At 43.6% G+C, this 21,997-nt stretch overlaps 1 protein-coding gene across 2 annotated transcripts in view; it reads left to right on the top strand.

The window, feature by feature from the left end:
• Nucleotides 1-4,111: 4,111 nt before the first annotated feature.
• Nucleotides 4,112-21,997, top strand: part of RGS3 (regulator of G protein signaling 3) — a 129,544-nt gene continuing 111,658 nt past the window's right edge. Inside the window, exon 1 of one of the 2 annotated variants that reach the window (XM_071217038.1) lies at nucleotides 4,112-4,273. In XM_071217038.1, coding sequence (XP_071073139.1) covers nucleotides 4,171-4,273 — 103 coding nt within the window. In that variant the 5' untranslated portion in view covers nucleotides 4,112-4,170. Of the gene's footprint in view, nucleotides 4,274-5,074; nucleotides 5,915-21,997 lie in introns of those variants that run through there. The other variant, XM_058302511.2, reaches the window with a different exon arrangement.

Here is a 21,997-nt window from a genome sequence, read left to right as displayed (position 1 = left end):
TATACAAAATATTTTTAATTTTTTGGTGAGCTGTCAATATTTAAAAATGGGAGATACTGCATAAAAATGGAGATTTCTAACTTTTCTGTTAAAAAAAGGAATATGGCAAAACTGGGAGAATGTGGGCCAAGTTTTGCCACATTTTAAAATAGATATTTATGTTTGTTTTCTATTTAATTTCTATTTTTATTTTTAATTTTTGATCAGTCTTTCATCTATTGTTTTCTATTGCTAATCTGGTTTTTGTCTTTGCCTAGTCTTATTTCTAGCACTGACAAATCTTACCATTTTTTATAGGTACTGAAAGTTTAAATTACAAAAGGTATCATCTCTTTCTTGAAGACTTTATAGAATTGACCTCTAAAAGTATCTTGGTTTTATATATTTTGTCAGATTGTGTTTTTTAAAAAATATTTATTTTATATATTTTGAAAAGATACATAGATTACATAAAATGTTACATTAAAAAAATACAGAGGGGAAGCGGACTTGGCCCAGTGGTTAGGGCGTCCGTCTACCACATGGGAGGTCCGCGGTTCAAACCCCGGGCCTCCTTGACCCGTGTGGAGCTGGCCCATGCGCAGTGCTGATGCGCTCAAGGAGTGCCATGCCACGCAGGGGTGTCCCCCGCGTAGGGGAGCCCCGCGCGCAAGGAGTGCGCCCCATAAGGAGAGCCGCCCAGTGCGAAAGAAAGTGCAGCCTGCCCAGGAACGGCGCTGCCCACACTTCCTGTGCCGCTGATGACAACAGAAGTGGACAAAGAAACAAGATGCAGCAAACAGACACAGAGAACAGACAGCCCGGGAGGGGGGGAATTAAATAAATAAATAAATCTTAAAAAAAAAAATACAGGGGATTCCCATATGCCCCACTCCCCACACCTCTCATTTTTCCCACATTAACAACTTCTTTCATTAGTTGGTACATTCACTGCAATTGATGAACACAGTTTGGAGCATTGCCAGTAAGCATGGATTACAGTTTACGTTGTAGTTTACATGCTCTCCTACTCCATTCTGTAGGTGGTGGCAGGATATATAATGCCCTGTATCTGTCTTTGAAATGTCATTCAGGACAATTCTAAGTCCTGAAAATGCCCCCATATTATATCTCTTTTTCCCTCTCTGCCTGCAGCAACTCCAGTGACCACTGTCTCCATATCAATAATATAATTTCTTCCATTGCTAGAATCACAGTAAGTCTACAGTTGAATACCAGTAAGTTCACTCTAGTTCATATTTTATTCCCTAATCCTGGGCATTCTGGGATGGTGATGCCCACTCCACCTCTAATTGAGAAGGGGCTTCGATCCCATATGGCTGATGGATGGTACTCTTTTGCTTGCAGTTGTAGACTTTCAGTTCCTTCAGATTGAGTTTTAATTTTTTTTTTCTAGTTTATCTGTGGTTAGTGATCTCTTAGTAATTCCAACCCTAGTATCAATTTTGGTAAGTAATATTTTCTAGAAAATCATCCACTTTTTCTAGTCTTCCAAAAAAATTTTAAAATATTTATTTTATTTATTTCTCCCCCTTCCCCCTCCCCTCCCGCCATTTCCCCATTGTCTGCTCTCTGTGTCAATTCGCTGTTTTCTTCTGTGTCTGTTTCTATTATCATTAGGCGGCTCTGGGAACTGATCCTGGAACCTTCTGGAGAGGGAGAGAGGTGATCACTCTCTTGCACCACCTCAACTCCCTCTTCTGTTACGTCGTCTTATTTTCTCTCCTCTGTATCTCTTATTGTGTCATCTTGCTGTGCCAGCTCTCTGCGTTGGCTGGCACCCCTGTGCAGGGTGGCTTTTCGTGCTAGGCGGCATTCGCACACAGGGCGGCACTCCTGTGTGGGGCTACATTCCTGCGTGGGCAGGCACTCTGCATGGGTTAGCTCGCCATGCAGGCCAGCTTGCCCTCACCAGGAGGTCCTGGCCATTGAACCTTGGACCTCCTACATGGTAGATGGGAGCCCAATTGGTTGAGCCACATCTGTTTCACTAGTCTTCCAAATTTATGCAATAAAGTTGCAATGCTTTTCTCTTATAATTTAATAAATTACCTTTGAAACTTGGCTATCCTTTGTCTTTGTTTATTTGTAGTTGTTTTTGTAAATTTTGCCAAAGTTCTATTTAACTGGTATTTTCAAAGAACTAGACTTTGGTTTTATTATTGAAGTCATTTTTAAAAAAATAAATATAAACTTTAACTTTATTTTCTTTCAAAATATTTTTTCTGAATTATCTTCTTTCTCTTCTAACTTTTTGAAATGAATCTTTATTCGTCTATTTTCTAAATCTTTTTTGATTTTTAAATAATATAATTTTTTTGCCCTGAACCTTTTTTATTCTGTTCCCTTGAACTGTTTGTTTTTTTATTTTTTTGGTACTACACTATTCTAAAACTGTTTAATATTTGGTAGTCCAAGTCCCCCCGCTTTTTTTTTTTAAAGATTTATTTTTATTTATTTCTCTCCCCTTGCCCTCCACCCCGTTGTCTGCTCTCTGTGTCCATTTGCTGTGTGTTCTTCAGTGTCTGCTTGCATTCTTGTCAGGCGGCACCGGGAATCTGTCTTTGTTGTTGTTGTTGTTGTGTCATCTTGTTGCGTCAGTTCTCCATGTGTGTGGTGCCACTCCTGGGCAGGCTGTGCTTTATTTGTGCAGGGCAGCTCTCCTTGCAGGGCGCACTCCTTGCGCGTGGGGCACCCCTATGCGGGGGAAACTCCTGTGTGGCATAGCATTCCTTGTGTGCGCCAGCATTGTGCATGGGTCAGCTCACACATGGGCCAGGAGGCCCTGGGTACTGAACCCTGGACCTCTCTATATGGTAGGTGGACACTCTATTAGTTGAGCCACATCCGCTTCCCCCAAGTCCCCTTTATTATTTATTTTTCAAAATGTTCTTAGCTATTGGACCAGATGATATCTTAGGGCACTAAGATTCTTTGATAGCTAATATGAAAACATACCCACATAAATCCCTTTAGTCTCATCTCCAACCCTAAGTAGTCCTTATTTTTCTGGATACAGAGTTAATCTTTAAAAATGACTGCCATCAATCTGTGTATGTATGTAAATGTGGTGTATGTACATGGTGTATTTAAGTGTGTTGTATGTCTGTTTTGAGTGCATATGTGTTTCTCTATGGTGTGTTTGTGTGTGTGAGGTGTGTATGTGATGTGTGTTTATCTGTGAGATGTGGGTATATCTATGATCTGTATATGTCTATGGGCTGTGTTGTGTGTGTGTATATTTATGTATGTATTTGGCATATATATATGTGGTACGTATATGTGTATGTGTGTAGAGTATGTGCAATGTGTGTGTTTGGTGTGTATGTGTGTTATGTTTATGCATGTATATAGGGGGGCATGTGTAAGGTGTAAGAGAGATACAGACTCCGGTGGCCAGGGTTGCTAGACTTCTTGGGGCATGCAGAAAGCTGGGGCCCTTTCTGGATGTCTCCTGCGAGCAGCATTTGGGGATTAACAGCGCCAACCTCTTCTACAGTGCACTGCCGGGGCTTCTACTCACCTCTGTCCCCCACTCCCCTGAGAAAAGGGAAACCTGTCCCTTTAAGAGATGGAAACCTCCAGGTGCTCCACTAAGCCTCAGGGCCCTGGTGGTGATGGTGGAGGTGGTGCCAGCAGAGGGGTCAGCTCAAACTCAGGCTGGCCTTGGGGTCTCCCACCTGAGCAGATTAGCTGCTGTGTGGGGCAGCAGGAGCCGCGAGGGCAGCTGCGAGGCAGTGGCACCTTTGTCCTGAGCAGTGGGTGAATGCCCGGTGTGGGCCTCGGTGTTGCCTCCCCAAGGTCGCGGTGAGACCGTGCAGCACTGCCCAGCTGCCCTGCTGGGTCCTATCTTCTTGCCCTCCTGTGTAGGACACCTGCAGGCCACTTGCCGCCTCCTGAGGACAAGGTGGGCTTCCCCAGTGCAGGTCTCTACAGTGGTCCCTGGCAGAGCTGTGACAGGGCAACTCTCCCGGTGGGCACCTCGTCTTCCCTTCCCTGGGAACCTCCCTTTGCCCCGACTTCTGAGCGCTATGCTTTCCAGGTCCTACCTGGGAGCACCGCGAACACCCCTGGCAGAGAGGCCACTCACGCCCTGCTCCTGCTCCTCAGGTCTGCACGACCTCCAGCCTAAGTGTCCTCTCTGCATCCTGTGCCTTGAGTCCTGGCCGGATGGAGTGGCCAAGCCAGGAGACCTCCCTGCCCATAAAAGATGCCTGCACTCAGACTTCCCCAGCCAGGAGAAGGATCAGAAGCAGTCAAGTCCAGGGCACAGGTAAGTTTGTGTGCCACTGGGTTGGGGCCAGGAGAGTGGGCCTGTCCAGGCTAGGGACACTTCTCAAGAGCAAGGCAGGCTTCACGAAATGCCAGGTTCAAACCATCTTCGGGCCTTCATGTAACTCACTTGCACACAGTGACTAGTCTGCTGATTTCAGGGCTCCTTTTCCAGACTCTGGTCCCAGCTGGTGGTCAGCTGTCCCTGTGGCATCTGACTTCTTTACCTGCCTGGACATGGCAGATCTTCTTCTACCTTCTGTTGGCCACAGGGCAGGTATGGGGAGGCCAAGGATGATCAGAAGGAGGATGGTCTCTGGAGCAGACAGGCTTGGGTTCAGAGTTCAGCTCTGCCTCTTTCTATCTCTGCAAATGGACAAGTCACCCACTCTCTCTGCCTAAGGGTCAGATTTATCCCTGGTAAATTGGGCTAATTCTTCCTAGGGTAACTGGGAAATTAAATGAGATGATATGTGTAAATTGCACAGCCCAGCCCCTGGTACCTGGTACTCAATAGATTTAACTTTTCTCCTCACTTTCTCTCCTGTGTCCCCCAATCTTGTCTGGAGTGGACTGTGGAGCCACACATGTCCATTTGGCAATAAAGTGAGGGGAATAGGGACAAATACCAATACTTGGCATTTTTAGATTGACACAAGATCAGCAGCTCTGCCTCCTGCGGTGGCGGAGGCGCCGCGCTCGCCGTGGGGGTGGTAACAATCAGATTCTGGGAGCAGCTGTCTGGGTGTGAAACTGCTCCCGGGAGGCGTCCTGGGAATGTTTGCCGACAAAGCAGTGACAAAGCAGCGACAAAGCAGCGACAAGGCAGCGACAAAGCAGCGCAGGGGCTGCCCTTTCTCCAGCTCTGTCTCCCCACTCCAGGCTCTGGGGATTGAAAATGCCTCCCCTACTCCATGCCCTAGCATTCCTATCCCTTTGGATACTGGGAGCCTGTCCTCTTGTCCCATAGTGCCAGGCTGCTGGTGGGGGGCCAGGGCCAGCAGGAGCAAGCTGCTCCCACCTGGACCTGTGACAGGCAGCGCTTACCCAACAGGAGGCTCAGGAGAGCAATGGAGGCAGCAGGATTTGGGGAGCCCCCCCCCCAAGTGCAGAGGACAATTTTCCAAACGCTATGCACTGGGAGAGAGTGCGCCTTTGCTCTTGATTACAGCGTCCATCTTCAAAGCAGGTTACAAACCGGCTAATTGCCAGCCTGGAAGAGCTGGGCGAGCAGGCCATGCCCGCTTGAGCGGGCACGCCAAGGCTAAACTCCTGGAGCCGGGAGCCCCGCACAGCCGCCCTTTCCTGCGCGCCCTCCGAGGACGCGGGTGGCTGTCCTTTCTGGTCGCCGGAGCCTCCTCCCCTCCGGTCAGCGTGTGCTGGGTCAGGTGGCAATCGCCCCATTCAAACCAGCGTGGGCCAATCAGGGCCTGGCGCGCCAGGGCCCTTTCAAAACGCGCGGTCCCAGCCCGGCCTCCTGCCTCGGTGACACGGCACGGGGGCGGGCGAACCTGCTCCCCGGGTTACTGGGGAGCGACACAGACGCCTCGGGTTACAGCCATGGAGGTGCGCTCTCTGCACCGCGTTGCCCTAGGGAGCCGGCGTGCCCCCCGGGACTTGTCCTTCTACCTCACCACCTTCGGTAAGTGCCCTCTGGGGCTGGCTGTGTCACCCTGCTCTGAATGCCCAAAAAGGGCCACCCTGCCACCGTGCTAGGTGAAGGGCGAGGCTGGCGCCGGGCACTGTGTGTGTTTGGGGGCAACTCCTCTGGCCCTCTTCCTCCCGTGGCTGCCCAGGAGGGGCTTGGGCTCAGCAGACCCTGGACCACCTGCCATCCAGCCACGGGTGCCAAGGGCAGTTGGTTCTGCCTCACTTGGCTGGAATAACTGCGTCCCAGTTAATCTCTCAGAGGCCCCGTTTGTTACCACTGAGTTTCCATTAGCAAGTGGCTCTGGGTTAAATCAAGGTCTTGTGACTACATCTGAAGGTCTCGTCCACTTTCCTTTGACTCGGGGACGGGACAGGTTCCGGGTCAGCCCAGGGGGCCTTGGTCCCGTGGGGGTCACCTCAGATGCTGCAGTCTGACTGCTCCAATGATACCTGACCCGCAGCGGAGATGGGAGAATGCTCTCCCTGGGGAGAGAGAGGCCAGGCTCTCAGGAGGTCGCAGGACTGCCCTGGGGCTTGAGGTTGGAAGAAGTGGGCAGTAAGTAGCTCTGCCAAGCCCTCCATTCCAGACTGGCTTCCCCCCAAACAGCAGGTGGACAGCAGCTGCCCCAAAGGCCTGGACAAATCCAGCCTTCCCGGGCGCCATAGTGAAGCTCGCCACCAGGCCCTAGACTGCGCCCTCGCGGCGCTCTTCGTTAGCCCACGGGTCCTCCCATGCCTTTGGACAGGGGGTTACTTTTCCTGTGTGAGGGCTGGAGATCCACAGAGAGGACGGCCTCGTGGGGAGCCAGCAGTGGCAGTGCTACCTGAGCTCCAGCCGTCTCATGACCTGCTCAGCACGTTTTCTTTTCTCAAACTTGTGTGTACAGTTTTCTTTGTGAAGGCTGGGACAGTGACCGCAACAGCGCTGGACTTCGCCCAGATTACACGGGCAGAGGCCTGAGGAGTTCCGCCCTCCCTGGGTTCCTGGCCCCCTGCTGTCCAGCGCACTTGGCCCTTCACAACTGAGGGAAGAGGGCATGATGGAAAAGCAGTGGCTTGGCCCAGGGCAACGGCCTGTGGTCAGGCATCCTGGACTTCACTGGTCCAGTTGGAATCACGAGGGTAATAACAGCCACCATTCGCTGGGAACTTAGCCCGTGCCGTGCCGCCCACATCCTCTCACTGCTTCCTCCTAGCTGTAGGGGGAAGCTGTGGTTCATCTCACTGGGGTGTGGGGCTCTACGGGGCAAAGGAGCTTTCCAGGATGATCTGGGTTGATAAGGCAGGTACTGGTTGGGAGCGCTTCAGGGAGCTGTAAGGCCCCGTGACCTTACCTTGTCCTGATTAAAAAGTAAAAAATACGTTTCATTGTTTTTGTCCTTATTATCATGGTAAGATTGTTGAAATCCTAGTGAAAATCCCTTGTCATCTGACCCACCAGAGAAAACTACTGTAAATGTTTTGTTTTACATCCTTTCGGACTTTTCTGTGTGTGTGTGTGTGCCCGTGTGTGTGCGAGCCTGCGAGCTAATTTTAACAAAATTGAGACCCTATTGTATGTACAGTTTTGCAACTCGCCTCATTTCCTTACTGGTATGATGTGAATATTTCCTCGCATCAGTCTCTATTCTTCCATTGTATTCATCTCCCTGCCCATCTGGGGAGTTAGGGAGGACCCAGGGCCAGCTGCTAGGGGCTCTCCTGGGCAGCCGTGACCTCAGAGCCTGGTCTGGTGGGTATCCGTGAAGGTTGCTGCTTGAATGAGTGGCTCTGCCTTGAGCGTGCTGGTGGCAGGCAGGAGCCTTGGTCAGCTGGGGAGCTTCTTGCTCTTACTTCAGCAGGCTTCTCTCAGATCTCGCTGAGGACACTGATCAGGAGGTTCGAAAAGTTCGCTTGCTCTGTTTCTTTAGTGCCATTTGCCATGCTGCTCCTCTCTCAGGCTGCTGATTTTCTGCACATGCTGAGCGATCTTTGTTCACCTGCTTGTGGAGGATTCATACCAGTGATTACCAACCTGGTAATCAGTTTTCATAAGCACCTGGGGAGCCTGATCTGTTTTCCTATGTACCTGGGGAGACTGTCAAAACCACAGATTCCTAGGACCTGCTCCCAGAGATTCTGGTTTAATAAATCAAGGGTAGAGCCTGAAAATCTGTAATTTTAAGACTCCCTGAAAATATTTTAATGATCAGCCGGGTTTGAATCTATGGATCCAGGAAGCTGACATGGTTTCCCTTAATTGTGAAGGTTTTTGCTAAGTTCCCCCCAACCGGCGGCCTCTGCCTAGCATGGCAGGTGGCCCCTGGCTTTGAGTAGCATGCTTTGCTGGAGGAGAACCAGCTGAAGGTGTTGCCCAGTTGGTAATTTCCTGATTATAGGAAGGAGACAGAAAATGGGTTTGACCAGAATTCCATTCAGGGAGAGTACTGTCAGTATATTGTCAGGAATATATTGATTAGTTCCTTATATGTATGTGTGAATGTGTTTGAGCATGACCCCTTGTCCCCAAAAAGGGGCATGTTCAAGTGACAGTAGTTGGACATAAGTATAGGTGGCATGGCTTCGGGGAAGAGGGGAATGCAAGCTGGGGTGAGGATCCAACTATTTGAGAGGGATTTTCTCTTTCTTTATGAGAAAATTCTTAAAAGTGTCTTTGAGGATGCTTGTAGGTGTACATAATATTTTTTTGAAGATGCTATTTGAAGAGGCTATTATAGGTGTACATAATATTTTTTCAAGATTATGTCTTTTAATTTTTTTAGGATATTTGTTAACTTTTTTTGGTAACAAGTTTACTGAGATATAATTTATATACCATACAATTCATCCATTTAAAGTGTACAATTTCTCAGGTTGAGTGCCTGTTTGCACATAGGAAGTCCCAGGTTTGGTTCCCAGGGCCTCCTAAAAAAAAACCCAAAACCAACCCCCCTAAAAAAAAAACCAACCAGCAAACAAATGAAAAAACCAACTCAGGGGAGCTGATGTGGCTCAGTGGTTGAGCGCTGGCTTCCCACCTACAAGGTCCAAGATTTAATCCCCAGCTCAATACCTAAAAAAAGAAAAAAAAAGTGCAAAATTCAATAGTTTTTAGTATATTCATGGAGTTGCACAACCATCTCTGCATTTTTCATACTTTAGAAAGAAACACCGCACTCTTTACCTGTCACTCAACCAATTCCCAATCCTTTCCTCCCCTGCCTCCCACCCTAAGCAACCGCTTACCTACTTTCTGTCTGCACAGATTCGTCTATGCAGGACATTTCATATAAATGGAATCATATGCTGTGTGGTCTTCTTTCACTTAGCATTATGTTTTCAAGGTCATTCATGTTAATTCATCCATAAAAAGTATGTATCAGTACTTTATTCTTTCTTATAGCTGAATAATATTCTATTGTATGGATATGCCACATTTTGCCTATCCATTCTTCAGCTGATAGGCTTTTGCTTTGTTTCTACCTTTTGGTTCTTGTGAATAATGCTGCTATGAACATTTCTGTGTGAATTTTCGTGTGGACATTTGTTTTCATTTCTCTTGGGTGGACACCTAGGAGTAGAATTGCTAGGTCAAATGGTAATTCTGTGTTTAACTTTTGAGGAACTTCCATACTGTTTTCCAAAGTGGCTGCACTATTTTATATTTCCACTAGCAGTGAATGGGGGTTCTAGTTTCTCCACATCCTTGCCAATACTTGTTACTATCTGACGTTTTGTTTATAGTTGTCCTAAAGGGTGCTCATGGTATTTCATTATGGTTTTTATTTGCATTTCCCTGATGACTAATTATGTTGAGCATCTTTTCATATGCTTATTGACCATTTGTTTATCTTCTTTAGAGATATACTGATACGTTGCCCATTCTGATCCTCTGCCTGTTCTTTAATTGGGTTATATGTCTTTTTTGTTATTGAACTGTAAGAATTTTTTGTATATTCTGGGTATAAGACCCTTATCAAATATATGATTTGTAAATGTTTTCTCTCATTCTGCGGGTTGTCTTTTCCACTTTTTTGATATTGTTCTTTGAAGCACAAAAGTTTTAATTTTGATGATGTCTAATTTATCTACTTTTTCTTTTGTTTCTTGTGCTTTTGGTGTCATGTTTAAGAATCCATTGCCAAATCAAGGTGATGAAGATACCCCTATGTTTTCTTCTCCGAGTTTTATACTGTTAGTTCTTACATTTAGAAATTGATGTTAACTTGAGTTGCCTGTTGTAGATGGCATGTGGCTATCCAGTTGTCCCAGCACCATTTGTTGAATGGTCTTGGCATCCTTATCAAAAACCAATGGACCATAGATGTGTGGATTTATTTCTAGACTCTTCTGTTTTATTGATCATTATATAAGTCTCTCCTTATGCCTGTTCCACACTGTCTTAGTTACTGTGGCTTAGTAGTAATTTTTTTCCCCTCAAAATCATCTTTATTTAAATTCATAAATGCATTAGTTTAATAGGCTAATCTACTTTGCTCCTATTCTCAGAATACTTGAGTTTATTTAGTATATTAGATATTAAAACTCGTATATGGTTTTGGGGTGAACTGAAAATTTGCATTTCTAGCCAATTCCCATGATTCTGTCTTTAAGGCTGGAATTCTTTGATTCACTCAGTTTTTTAAAAGCCAAACATAGAGATATGTGTGTCTACCATTTCAAACCCTCCATGCTCATCTTCAAGATAGTATAGCATCCATTTTTCCACCTTGTATTTCAATGTCAAGGCTTTGCTCCTCTTCTCTCTTCAAATTTGAGGTATTTTGGAATTCTTTTGAGAATTCTGTGAAACAAAGGTATAAAGTATAAATGTAATTCACCAATAGATTAAGAGCTTGCAGGCTCTGGAGGGTGCCTGGGATCTTTGGTTTGCCTGTGGAAAGTCGTTGGGAAGCCATGGTTCTGAAGGAAGAAGGGACTGAGGAACATCATTCATTTTTTTTAAAGGTTTATTTATTTACTTATCTCCCCCCACCCCCCCAGGTGTCTGCTCTCTGTGTCCATTCGTTGTGCTCTTCTGTGACGGCTTCTATCCTTATCAGCGGCACTGGTAATCTGTGTTTCTTTTTGTTGCGTCATCTTGCTGTGTCAGCTCTCCGTGTGTGCTGCGCCATTCCTGGGCAGGCTGCACTTTCTTTTGTACTGGGCGGCTCTCCTTATGGGGCGCACTCCCTGCGTGTGGGGTTCCCCTACGCGGGGGAGGGGGGCACCCCTGCATGGCAGGGCACTCCTTGTGCGCATCAGCACTGCACATGGGCCATCTCCACACGGGTCAAGGAGGCCAGGGGATTGAACCACAGACCTCCCATGTGGTAGGTGGATGGCCTGTCCATTGGGCCAAGTCTGCTTCCCTGATGAACATTTTCTTTCTTTTTTTCACATCTTTTTTTTTTTTTGGTGGCAGTACAATGTTAGCTGAAGCCCAGTTTCACTCCTTTCTTTGCCCCAACCTCCCTCATTAGAAGCTGCAGAGATAAATAACCCCTTTTCTGTGATGAGAAGGAAGCCTGGAACAGATGCCAGCCAGCTGCTCAGTGTGTTGGCCCTGGGTGTCAGGTCAGGCCCTGAACGGCGGGCCTTGAGCGTAGCCCTGCCAGCTGTCCCTGGCTCACCCTTGTTCCCAGCCTGCTGCTTGGAGCCTGGGAGATTCCCTAGCCTTGGCTGGGGAAGCTCATCCAACGATTTTCTAGAGCTCTTTACTTGCTGGTTGGAGTCCTCAGCACCTACTGGTTTTTCTGTAATTTGGAGTTCATCTGCTTGGGAGCATCCAGAAATTTCTCCCAGTTTCTGGCCTGTTGATAACCTTTGTCCTCTTTTCTTATTCTATTGTATATTTTTAAAGTTTTTTAAAATTACGGAATGTATTGCATATACAGAAGAGTGTCCCCGAAAATAGCGTGCAGTTCAGTGATTTATCACACAACAAATACCTGTATAACCTTCACCCAGGTTATATTAATAGAACATTGCCAGCATCCAGAAGCCTCATGTGTGATATGCAGCTTTTCCCCCTTGTCATTCTGTTCAAAATATTTTCTAACTTTCATTGTCATTTCTTCTTCTATCCATCAGTTATTTGAAAGTGTATTTCTTTATTTCCAAACTTTAGGGTTTTGCTAGTAATATTTTTGTTACTTATTTTGCATTTTGGTCAGAAAACATAGTTTGCATCCTATCAATCCTTTGAAATTCATGAGATTTGTTTGATGGCTCATATAGCCAGTTTCTGGAAATGTTCCATGTGTACCTAAAAAAAAAAAACTACAGTAATTGGGTGCAATGTTCTTTGTGTACATCATGTTTAGGTCAATTCTTCTGAATCTTTGTTGATTTGCTTCCTGCTTTTTCTGTCAATTCCCAAGAGAGGTGTGTTAAAATTCTTACTGAGTATAGATTTATTGATTTCTCATTGTAGTTCTGTCAATTTCTCCTTTATGTCTTTTTTTTTTCTTTTTACATGTTCATATTATATTTGCTGCAGCTGATGTACAGATATTGAAACAATAGCTTTCAAACATGGTTCCATTTGGGTTTACATTGTGATTTATATTTTAGACTATACAGTTTTCTAAATGTTTAGTTATCTTATGTTTTACATTATGGTTTACATTTTAGCCTATAGACTTTTATACATTTTTGGTGTAATTTAACATGTCCTATATCCATCATTGCATGATCTTGTGGAACACTTCCATTGCCCCACAGTTACACTGATTCCATCTATTCAATATCTCTTTCCCCCTCTCCTCAGGGCCCACAGTGACAATCGATCTTCATTACTTGAAGGACCATATTCAGAGATACTTGCAATAATGTTGAGGGCTTAACATACTTGACTGCCATAACCCATTGGGAGCCGATTCTCTCAAGAGATAAAATTCCCTGTTTGAGAACATCAGTCCTCCCCAGGATGTGGGTATACCTTCACTCTCATTGTATGGGTCTCCACACAATGCTATAACCTACTATGACAAAATGAGCACTCACACAGTACCCAGAAGCTAGCCCTGTGTCAGATGCCCCCTGTTAAGCATCCTAAACAGGTAACCTTTCTTATTATATTTTCTAAAGAGTTTTCTCTACATTATAATTTCAACCAATATCTGACAATCTCCTATGTTCAAATGTTCACCCCACCCTCCTCCCAATTTCTTGGGCCATCTGACCCTTCCTCCCATCCCTAGCCACCTCAAGCCCACAAAGACCCACCCTATGCCCCCATTTTATCCCTTCCTTGTACAAATACTTACCTCTAGCTTTTCATAGATTTCACCCATGCAGGCGTCAGCTCGCAACCTTCCTCTACCCCCCAACTTCCTTTAAGTTTATCATCCAATCTCCAGCTGTCTGAGACAGCTTGGTTTACTTATTTCATATCAGAGCGGTCATGTAGTATTTGTCCTTCAATGCCTGGGTTGCTTCACTCAATGTAAGGTTCTCAAGATTCATCCATGGTATCACATGTATTTGTACTGTATTCGTTCTTATAGCTGAGTAGTATTCCATTGTATGTATATATACCACATTTTATTTATCCATTCATCTGTTGATGGGCATTTGGGTTGATTCCAACTTTTGGCAATAGCGAATAGTGCTGCTATGAATTTGATGTGCATATATTGGTTTGTGTCCTTGTTTTCAGTTCTACTGGGTTCCTTTATGTATTTTGAAACTATAGTAAGAGCTATAAATTTAGAATTGTTATATTTTTCTGGTAAATTGAAACTTTTATTTTTATAAAGTCTTTTTTTAAAAAAATCTCTAGTAAGGCTTTTTGTTTTGAAGTCTACTTTTCCTGATATTAAAATAGCTACTTGTTGGCAAGTGGATTTGGCTCAATGGATAGAGCATCCATCTACCACATGGGAGGTCCAAGGTTCAAACCCGGGGCCTCCTGATCCATGTCGTGGAGCTGGCCCACATGCAGTGCTGATGCACGCAAGGAGTGCCCTGCCATACAGGGGTATCGCCCACATAGGGGAACCCAATGGGTAGGGAGTGCGGCCCATAAAGATAGCCACCCCACACGAAAAAGGTGCAGCCTGCCCAGGAGTGGGGCCACACGCATGGAGAGCTGATACAGCAAGATGACACAACAAAAAGAGACACAGATTTCTGGTGCCGCTGACAAGAATACAAGCAGACCCAGAAGAACACATAGTGAATGGTCACAGAGAGCAGACAAGGTGGGGAAGGGGAGAGGAAAAAAAAAAGTTACTTGGGAGTGGATGTGGCTCAAGTGATTGAGCTCCTGCCTCCCACATGGGAGGACTTGGGTTCAGTTCCCGGTGTCTCCTGAAAAAACAAAAACAAACAACAAGCAAAACAAATGGAAAAACCAACTCAGGGAAGCTGATGTGGCTCAGTAGATGAGTGCTGTCTTCCTATATATAAGGTCCTAGGTTCAATCCCCAGTCCTGGGTACCAAAAAAAAAAAAAGAAAAGCTACTCAGCTTAGCTTTCTTTTGGTTAATATTTGCCCACCTAACTTTTTCCATTCTCTATTTTTCAATTTTTCTGTATCTTTACCTTTTAGGTATGATGCATCTATTACCAACAGCACAGAGTTGTTATTTTTTTTTCCTAATGCAGACTGACAATCTTTGTCTTTTACTTGGAGCATTAAGTTCAATTACATTTAACCTAATTACTAATACGTTGGGTTCCAGTTTATTATCCTACTATTTGCTTTCTATTTATCTGGCCTGTTCCTTTTGTTTTTCTTCTTTCTTGCCTTCTTTTGGACTGAGTATTTTTTACAGTTCTCCTTTGCTCCTATATTAGTTAAGAAGTTTTACATGATTCTAATATTTTTGACTTAGCAAAGTCTCACAAGAGCATTAACTTTTATTCTCTTCTAGGGAAAAGCAAAAATTTCAAAACACTTTTACTCCACTTACCCTATCCAAATTTATATGCTATTGTTTCATGTATTTTAATTCTATTTATATTTTAAATGCAATGTTTCAGCTATCTAATACTGCATAAAAAAATTAGACTTGAAACAACAATGTTTTATTCTCTTTCAATTCTGTGGGTTGCCTAGGCTCAACTGAGTGGTTCTTATGTTCCTTGTGGTATTGACTGGTGTCACTGATAAGGCTGTAGCAGCTGGGGGGCTTGGCTGTGGTCGGAGGGTCCAAAATGGCTTTATTCACATATGTAGTAACTTAGCTGGGGTGGCTAGAATGGCTGGGGGCTGGATGGACCTCCAGTAAAGTAGTCATCCTTCTCTCATGGTGGCCCAGGATGTCAGGAGAGGAGAGGGAGAAGCTACTAGGTTTTTTAATATCAAGGTTTGGAACTGGCTTAGCATTAATGACTTTTGCTGTACTCTGTTGTTAAAGCTAGTTGCATGGCCAGCCTAGATTCAAAGGAAGGGGAAATAGACTCCCCCTCTTTTTTTTTTTTTTAAAGATTTATTTATTTAATTCCCCCCCTCCCCCGGTTGTCTGTTCTCTGTGTCTTTTTGCTGCGTCTTGTTTCTTTGTCCGCTTCTGTTGTCCTCAGCTGCACGGGAAGTGTGGGCAGCGCTGTTCCTGGGTAGGCTGTGCTTTCTTTCGCACTGGGCGGCTCTCCTTACGGGCGCACTCCTTGCGCGTGGGGCTCCCGTACACGGGGGACACCCCTGCGTGGCACAGCACTCCTTGCGCGCATCAGCACTGCACATGGGCCAGCTGCACACGGGTCAAGGAGGCCCGGGGTTTGAACCGCGGACTCCCATGTGGTAGACGGACGCCCTAACCACTGGGCCAAGTCTGTTTCCCTAGACTCCCCCTCTTAATGGTAAGAAAATCACACACATATAGGAATGAGAGGAATTATTGGCAGCCATCTTTGGAAAACAATTTATCATGCCCAAGAATGCATTTTTGTTCTTTTATCTAATCAGAATTCATTTAGGTATATCTGCATGTTTACCATTTACATTGTTATTCATTCCTTCCCCAATCTCTGATCTTCTATCTGAGATATTTTTCTTTTATCAGGAGAGAATACTTTGGATTTTGTTTGTGAAAATGACTTTATTTTATCTTTATTTTTGGAGGATACCATCATTGGATATAAATTTTAGGTTAGCAGTTTTTTTTCCCCTCCCTTCTAGCACTTTTCAGGGTGTCCTTCTTTAAACTGAGAAAAAATAAAGAAGTCTTATGGTTTTCATTGTTTCTTTGATTGGTCAGTTAGTCTAAGTTTTGCTTCTTTGAAGGTAATCCATGTATTTTTCCCCTGACTGGTTTAAGATTTTCTCTTTGTCTTATGATATCAGCAATTTTCCTGTAGTATGCTTAGGTATAACTTAGTTTTTATTTACCTTCCTCAGAGATTCATAGTGTTTCTAGAATCTATATCTGAATGTCCATCAGTTTTGAAAAGTTCTCAGCTATTATCTGCTTCACTCTTAACTCTCTTTTTCTAGGACTCAATTTATACATGTTAGACCTTTTTCACTTTATTATTTGTATTTCTTACCTGTTTTTCTGTATTTTCTATCCTTTTGTCTCTCCATGCTTCATTCTGTGTGTTTTCCTCTGACTTACAAATTGACTTCAGCTAGGTTTAATATGCAGCTAAACCCAGCCATCTGATTTTTAAATTTTGGTTATTGTATTTTTCAGTTCTAACATTTCTACTTGTTCTTTTATTCTTCAGTTAGCCAACAAAATTCTCAATCTTATTTTTCACCTCCTTGAATTTGTAAGCTTGGATATTTTAAAGTCTATGTCTGTTGCTCAATACCTGGAGCCCCAGTGAGTCTGTCTCTACTATCTGGTGTTTTTGCTAGTTTTTGTTTATCCTGTAGTCTCCTCATGTGCCAGATGATTTTTTGTTGTGAGGTAGACATTGATTTATAACATTATTTTTATATATACTTTGAGGAATAGAATGATATCTTCCTTCAAAAAGATCTTCATTTGCTTCTGTCGGGTGCTTGGGGTCACTAAGCAAACTGGGATGATCTTAATTCAATGTTAGGAATTGAGATTATTTGAAGTTAAACTGAAGCCTTTTTAATTAATTAATTAATTTTTTGTCTTTATTTTTTTAATGTTACATTAAAAAATATGAGGTCCCCATATACCCCCCACCTCTCTCACCCCACTCCTCCCCCCATAACAACAACTTCCTCCATCATCATGAGACATTCATTGCACTTGGTGAATACATCTCTGAGCACCACTGCACCTCATGGTCAGTGGTCCACACCATAGCCCACACTCTCCCACAGTCCACCCAGTGGGCCATGGGAGGACATACAATGTCTGGTAACTGTCCCGGCAGCATCACCCAGGACAACTCCAAGTCCCAAAAGTGCCCCACATCACATCTCTTCCTCCCACTCCCTACCCCCAGCAGCCACCATGGCCACTTTCTCCACACCAATGCCACATTTTCTTTGATTACTAATCACAATAGTTCATGAATAGAATATCAGTAAGTCCACTCTAATCCATACTCTATTCCTCCATCCTGTGGACCTTGGAACGGTTGTGTCCACTCCACATCTATATCAAGAGGGGGCTTGAATTCCACATGGATGCTGAATGCAAATCTCCTGCTTTCAGTTGTAGGCACTCTTAACTCCCTGGTGTGGTGGTTGACCTTCTTCACCTCCATGTTAGCTGAGTGGGGTAGGTCCAATAAACCAGAGTGTAGGAGTTGCAAGTCTGCTGAGGCTCAGGGCCTGGCTATCACATGGTCAGACCAGTAAGCTGAAGCCTTTTGAAGAACTATCTTTGATTATGATTCACCCTATTCTTAGGAACAGCCCCTTTGGGCCCCAGCACAAAAGGTGGGGTTTTAAAAGGACTTTATTCCTTGGCAGACTATGACCTCTAATTCCTGTTCCCCTAGCCATAGAGGCTGGCAGAAATTACTCAACATCTCAGCTTTTCAGTCACTCTAGATTGAAAACACACCCAGGGGAAAATTAACTCCCCAAAACAGTAGGTTTAATTCTATGGACCTCCACTCCACTCTCCTCCACCCCATCCTTCCCCACACCCCAGGTCCTGGCCTGGCAATTCCTCTCTATTTTGTTTCAAGAAGACATTTTAAAATATTTTACCTACGTTTTCAAGTTTTCTTCAGTGAGAGGATTGGTTCAAATTACTTAATCTATCAACCTAGAAATGGAAGTCCTCTACATAGGTTTTCTAATTTTTCTGAGGATTTCATTTTTTGTAGTTATTTCAATAGGAGAGGTACATATTTTGACTCAATTTATATTGAGACCCTTGTTTGGACGGCAAGCTTGTAGAGTGAGAAGTACTATATTTTTTGATCTAGGACAGGCGGTGCTTGATCAAGATGCTTTGTACATCTGGATTATTTCTTTGCCCAGTGAGTAATATGAAACTTTGTTTTCGCAAAGTGCTAGTTCTCTGTTAAAATTAAAAATGATGATTTACCCCTATTGCATTATCTTTTATATGTGGATTTAAAAAATGCTACTCTTTATTGAGTGACTTCCATAAACTAGATACTTTATATATATTAGTTCTCATTTTTATAACAACCTTATTAGAGCCGTATAATTATCATTATTCCCTTGGTATAGATGCATAACTGAAGTGGGAGTGATTAAGGATCAACAGTGTTGGAAACAGGATTCAAACCAGGTCTTATTGACTCCAAAACCCATGCTTTGTTCATAGCTCCATAATATCTTTCTTGTGCTTTTCATATGCAACTTGTCCTGCTGGAAAACTTGATTTGATAGTGAAAAAAAATAACACAAATTTAAAACATGATAAAAATGAATTATTGATTCCATTGTGTGGTTTAAAGCCATTAGCAAGCACACAATAGAATCTCAACATAAAATAATACATATTTACAATGGAGAAACATCTGTAAATATGAAAATGGTAATGCTGAATAATTTACAAAATGAGGCAAAATTGATATTTTTACAATGAAAAATGTAAGACTATATATATGATTTAAAATCATTACAAAAAAACTAAAGGAAAATTGTGAAAGGCAGAATGATGTGTTTTGTACACATATATTTGTGCATCCAAATGTGTGTATATATAAAAGAACACCCTTCACTCTGCAGGTGAGGCATTTGCATGAATGTGTTGGGGTGTCCTTAGGTTAAGGTGAGACAGTTTTACATTTTGCAATTTAGTGGTAATGAGCATGGGTTGAGTCTATCAAAATTATTTATTAAGAAAATCACAGACTTTAGAAAAAGGAGGTCTTCTGTTTCCTAAGTCATAATTACAGATTTACCTTAGAACTGTATTTTGTCTCAACAATTTTTAAAATAAAAAAACTGCCTCAGAATTGAGATCATATGCATGTCACCTACTTTGGGAGGCAATATGGTTATGTATTAATTATCTATTGCTGCATAACAAATTGTCTCAATATTTATTGGCTTAAAAAATATTATCTCACTGTTTCTGTGGGTCAGGAATTTAGAAGTACCTTAGCTGGTGGTTTTGGCTCAGGGTCTCTTATAGGGTTGGAGTCAAGATGTCAGCTGGGGCTACAGTCTGAACGTGCTTGACTGGAACTGGAGGATCCTTTTCCAAGATGGCTTCCTCACATGGCTGCTGGCAGGAGCCCTCAGTTCCTTGCTGGCTCTTGGCAGAAGGCTCCTATTCCTCATCACTCTTAGGCCTCTCCATAGGACTCCTTGAGGTTCTTCATGACATGGCCACTGGCTTCCCCCAGACAAATGATCCAAAAAAGAAAGCAAAAAGGAATCCACATAAAAAGACGATTTTAATAGTGGGCAAAGGATTTGAATAGACATTCCTCAGAGAAGATATCCAAATGGGCAATAAGCACATGAAGAGATACTCTACATCAGGGATTCTTAACCAAGGGTTAAGACCCCCTTGGGGGTCTGTGGAAAGCTTTCAGGGAGTCTGTGAGCTTGAATTTTAAAAAATCAACTTATTATCTTTATTTTCTGTGACCTCTAACTGAAATCTAGCCTTTCCTTCACTTATGAATGTATGTAATAAATAAATTACAGTAGTATTCATTTCACTTGATTGGTAAAGGGGTCCATGGAAAAAAAAGGTTAAGAACCCCTGCTCACTCCTACTCTCTGGTTCATTGGACTTACACAGGTCAGCTAACAGGGAGGTGAAGATGGTCAACCACCACACCAGGGAACTCAGAGTGCCTACAGCTGCAAGCAGGAGAGCCCCATCCATCATCCCTGTGGAATCTAAGCCCCCTCTCGATATAGAGGTGGAGTGGACATCACCATCCCAGGGCCCACAGGATGGAGGAATAAAATATGGATTAGCGTGGACTTACTGATATTCTACTATAAAACTTTTGTGACTACTAATAGAAGAAATTGTATCATTGACGGGGAGAAAGTGGCCACAGTAGTTGCTGAGGGCAGGGAGTGGGGAGAAGAGATGTGATGGGGGCGCATTTTGAGGACTTTGGAGTTGTCCTAAATGATATTGCAGGGTCAGATGCTGGATGTTACATATCCTGCCATAACCCACTGAATGTACTTGGGGAGAGTGTGAACTACAGAGTAAACTATTATCCACGTGGTGCAGCAGTGCTCTAAAATGTGTTCGCTGAGTGCAATGAGTGTGCCACAATGGTGGGGGAGGTATTGGTATGGGAGGAGTGGGGTGGGGGGATGGGAGGTATACAGGAACCTCTTATTTTTTTTTAATGTAACCGTCTATGTGATCTATTAACTTTAATAAAAAAAACAACAAACAAACAAAAAAGAACCCGTGCTCTGCATCATGACCCATTAAAGCAAAATCACAATGAGATACCACTTCACACTCTATAGGATGGCTATAATAAAAAAGATGAACAACAACAAGTGCTTGTGAGGATGTGGACAATCAGAACCCTCAGGCACTGCTGGTAGAATGTAAAATAGTGTGGCCACTTTGTAAAACAGCTTGGCAGTTCCTCAAAAGGAAAAACATAGAGTTGTCTATGGCACAGCAATTCCACTACTAGGCATCTACGCAAGAAAATCGAAAACATACACCCACCTAAAAACTTATATAAGAATGTTCATAGCAGACTTATTCATAACAACCAGTAAGTAGAAGCAACCCAAGTGTCCATTAACAGATGAATGGATAAATGAAATGTGGCATATCTCTAAAATGGAATATTATTTGGCCATAAAAAGGAACATAGTATTGCTACAATATGAATGAACCTTGAAAACATTGCGCTAAGTGAAAAAAAGCCAGTCACAAAAGACCACATAGCATATGGTTCCATTTATACTCAATGTCCAGAATAGGCAAACCTATAGTGACTGAAAGTAGATTAGTTGTTGCTAATGGCTGTGGAGGTCAAAGGGAAGTGGGGGGAAATGGGGAGTAATTGCTAACGGCCTGAGGTTTCTTTTGGGGGGGATGTAAATGCTCTAAAATCAGATGGTGGTGATGGTTGCACAACACTATGAAAACTACTGAAAAACAATGAATTGTATGCTTTACACAGGTGAATTGTCTGGTATGTAAATTATACCTCAGTAGACCTGTTAAAAACAAAAGGAGGAACCTATACTGCCTTTTATATCCTGATATCTTGGAAGTCACCCAGTGTCACCTGTACCACATTCTGTTTGTTAGAAGCAAGTGACTAGGTCCAGGCCACACTCAAGGGGAGGGGCATTAGGCGCCACCTCTTGAAGGGCAGGGTATCAGAGAATTTGTGGATAAGTTTAAAACCCACCACAAGGATAGAGTGGCTAAGAGTGGTGGCCCTGAGGCCGGCCGCCTAGATTCAAACCTCAGTTCTGCCACTTACTGACTGTGTGACCCAGACCAGCTGTTTAGCTCCTGAGCCTCAGTTTCTCTGCCTGTAGAATGGGGGGATACAAAAGGTAACTATCTTAGGGAGCTGCTGTGGGGGATAAAGGGAAGAAAAACTTGTAGTACTAAGTTGAATACACAGTCGCCATGCAATGAATGCTGGCTTTCTTTTCCCCGTGCTTGTGCCCAGCCCAGTAGCTCACTCTGGCCCTGAATTCCGCAATGACATATTGCCAAGGTCTGTAGGCATTGAAGTCTGAGCCCCACAAGACTGTTGGACTTTATGCATTATGGAC

The sequence above is a fragment of the Dasypus novemcinctus genome, chromosome 8 (genome assembly GCF_030445035.2).
Source record: "Dasypus novemcinctus isolate mDasNov1 chromosome 8, mDasNov1.1.hap2, whole genome shotgun sequence".
Classification (NCBI taxonomy): Eukaryota; Metazoa; Chordata; class Mammalia; order Cingulata; family Dasypodidae; genus Dasypus; species Dasypus novemcinctus.
Note: the sequence above shows the minus strand (reverse complement) of the source record. Positions and strands in the feature narration are given on the sequence as shown.